At 37.8% G+C, this 2,743-nt stretch overlaps 1 protein-coding gene across 1 annotated transcript; it reads right to left on the bottom strand.

Annotated features, from left to right (window-relative positions):
* Positions 1-407: 407 nt before the first annotated feature.
* LOC136064372 (catalase isozyme 1-like) lies at positions 408-2,506 on the bottom strand. Its single transcript, XM_065766036.1, has 5 exons — positions 1,701-2,506; positions 1,448-1,537; positions 994-1,061; positions 796-889; positions 408-669 (listed from the first exon to the last, which is right to left on the bottom strand). The coding sequence occupies exons 1-5, from the start codon at positions 2,421-2,423 to the stop codon at positions 610-612; spliced, it is 1,035 nt and encodes a 344-aa protein (XP_065622108.1). The 5' UTR covers positions 2,424-2,506; the 3' UTR covers positions 408-609.
* Between the last annotated feature and the right edge of the window lie 237 nt (positions 2,507-2,743).

Genomic DNA, 2,743 nt, shown 5'->3' with positions numbered 1-2,743 from the left:
TATCAATTATATCATACTATTTTACAACACATCTAACATTTTAGCTTTTATTTTCCTATACAACACATTAAAATAATACACCTACACAATAAAATATATAACCCAAAAAGTAGGAAAGAGAATTTTTGTTGGAATTATTAATAAAAAGTAGGAAAGAGACCATTCAAAAATGATTTTTAAGAATACCATTGTGCTACAGAAGCATCATATAAATAAGATGCTACTGTAGCACAATTGTAAATTTTTTTACAATTACAATACTGGATAATGAACACTTGTATGGTTTTGATGCTAAAATCCACTAACATATACCATTTGCAAGACCCAATGGGAACGCATCAAATATTACTTAGCCCAACCGCACAGTATACAAGGAAATGAAAGGACAATTCAACTCCACGTAACCATAGATAAAATATGCACATACAACCGGCATTTATTAGATTGAATATCAGGTTAAATAGTGGAACATGCAAGTTTTAGTATATGATAATATTACACAAATTGCAGGATCAACACTGATTTATCCTTCCAAATGACCAGAATCCTCTCACATGTATTCTTTCTTACTGTACTCTCTCCAATTAAAAACATTGCTTGCACCACCCTTCACATGGTTGGCCTCACATTAAGGCGAGATGCTATCTTCTGACCCAGAGATTTGTCAGCCTGTAGACAATGCCAGCAGAGAATATCAAATCAGTGCAATATCAAAATTAATCCAACGCTACCATTCAAATTTTGACATTTCAATAATCACATCTATAAATTTTGAAGCAATAGAGAGAGACTAACCTGAGACCAGTATGAGATCCAGATGCTGCGGATCTCATGAGTGACACGTGGCTCAGCTAACGCATCAACCCATCGGCGGATAAATCGCTCTTGCCTAGAAAAAGATAACAAGAGACGCAAAAGAAAAAATATATATTAAATTGACATTCATACATGGTATCCAAGTATTATATTAAAAACATGGAGGAACACAGGTACCTGTCTGGTGCCCAGGATCTGTATCTCTCTCCTGGTTGCTTAAAGTTGTTCTCCTTCTCAATGATGCACTGCATTAACGAACAAATTCAGTGTGAACTCCAATTCATTTTTTGACCATATTTTCATGTTTGTTTGTCAAACTTGAACTAACTTATGCCATAAAATCCAGGAAAGAAGATAATTTCAATTTTTCAACATTCCTATTAGTTGAGGACAAGGAGAAGGAAAAAGAAACGCAACTTTATTTTCTTTTTCACGTTTCTTATCATGCAATCAAGAAGATCAAGCACATGCTATACTGCTTGAAGATGATCTCAGCAAGGTAACAGCTTTGCCAAACCAACAAATGTGTAAGGCTTATACAATTGTGAGTAACATGGGTGAACGCATTCAACAACCGCCCCCAGTCTAAATTATACTGTGACAAACAAAGATGCAATAGGTGGAAACTGACCTTCTCACGCTTTCCAGTGTAGACAGCAGGAGGAACTGGAAACTGCTCAGCATGACGAACAGGATCAAACCTCGAAGGGAAGTAATTGACCTAAAAATTGTGATCATAATAACTTTTCAGAGTAAATCTATATGAATGAAACAAGCATAAAATTGCAATACCACCTTAGCATCTTACACCATTTGTGGGCCTAAGGCACCAAGGTAGCATACAAGTCTGACTGACTAAAAGATGCAGTAGCTAGCTTAAGTACCTCCTCATCCCTGTGCATGAAATTCATGAAACCCTCATGGTGATTGTTGTGATGAGCAGACTTGGGAGCATTAACTGGGAGTTGCAGATAGTTTGGTCCGAGACGGTGCCTCTGAGTATCAGAATAGGAAAAGATACGAGTCTGGAGCAGCTTATCATCTGAGTAGTAGACCCCAGGAACCACAATGGCAGGGCAAAATGCAAGTTGTTCGTTTTCTGCAAAGAAGTTATCAATGTTCTTATTCAAGACCAAGCGCCCAACTGGCTGCAGGGGCAAAATGTCCTCAGGCCAGATTTTGGTTACATCAAGTGGGTCAAAGTCAAATCTGTCCTCATAATCTGGATCAATTGTCTGAATGTAAAGTTTCCATTCAGGATAGTTTCCAGCTGCAATTGAGTCGTAGAGATCCTGTGTGGCATGGCTGTGATTAGCTCCTCCAACCTTAATAGCCTCTTCATCCAACAAGCACTTGATCCCACAAGTGGGTTTCCAGTGAAATTTGACATAGTGCGCCTTCCCAGCCTTGTTGATCAATGTGTAGGTGTTAACACCTGCACCTTCCATGTGCCTGTAATCTTGTGGAACACCCAAATCATCAAATAGGAAGGTGAACATGTGCAGACTTTCTGGATGGTGGGAGAAGAAGTCTACAATCCTCCAATTCTCCTGAATGTGAGACTTAGGGTTGGGTTTGAGAGCATGGACCATGTCAGGAAATTTCATACCATCACGGACAAAAAAGACAGGGAAATTGTTCCCAACTAGATCAAAATTACCCTGAGCGCACAAGCAGTAAAGGTCAAGATATGAACAAAACAGGGAACTTGAATGCTTATAAACAGTATTAGAAGGTAAAGTGAAATAAATTCAGTCGTATGTATATAAAATTTATAATTTTATTCAAAAAGCGACAACTAATTCCAGGATGATTTTACACCTGGATAAATCTTGGAACATTATTTTCTTTAAAATAAATATTCACATGCTGTAAAAACCATCCCCCCCCCCCCCCTCTTATTGTTTCCCAAAAAAAAAAAAAAAGA

The sequence above is a fragment of the Quercus suber genome, unplaced genomic scaffold (assembly GCF_002906115.3).
Source record: "Quercus suber isolate HL8 unplaced genomic scaffold, Cork oak 2.0 scaffold_676, whole genome shotgun sequence".
NCBI classification, from domain to species: domain Eukaryota; kingdom Viridiplantae; phylum Streptophyta; class Magnoliopsida; order Fagales; family Fagaceae; genus Quercus; species Quercus suber.
Note: the sequence above shows the minus strand (reverse complement) of the source record. Positions and strands in the feature narration are given on the sequence as shown.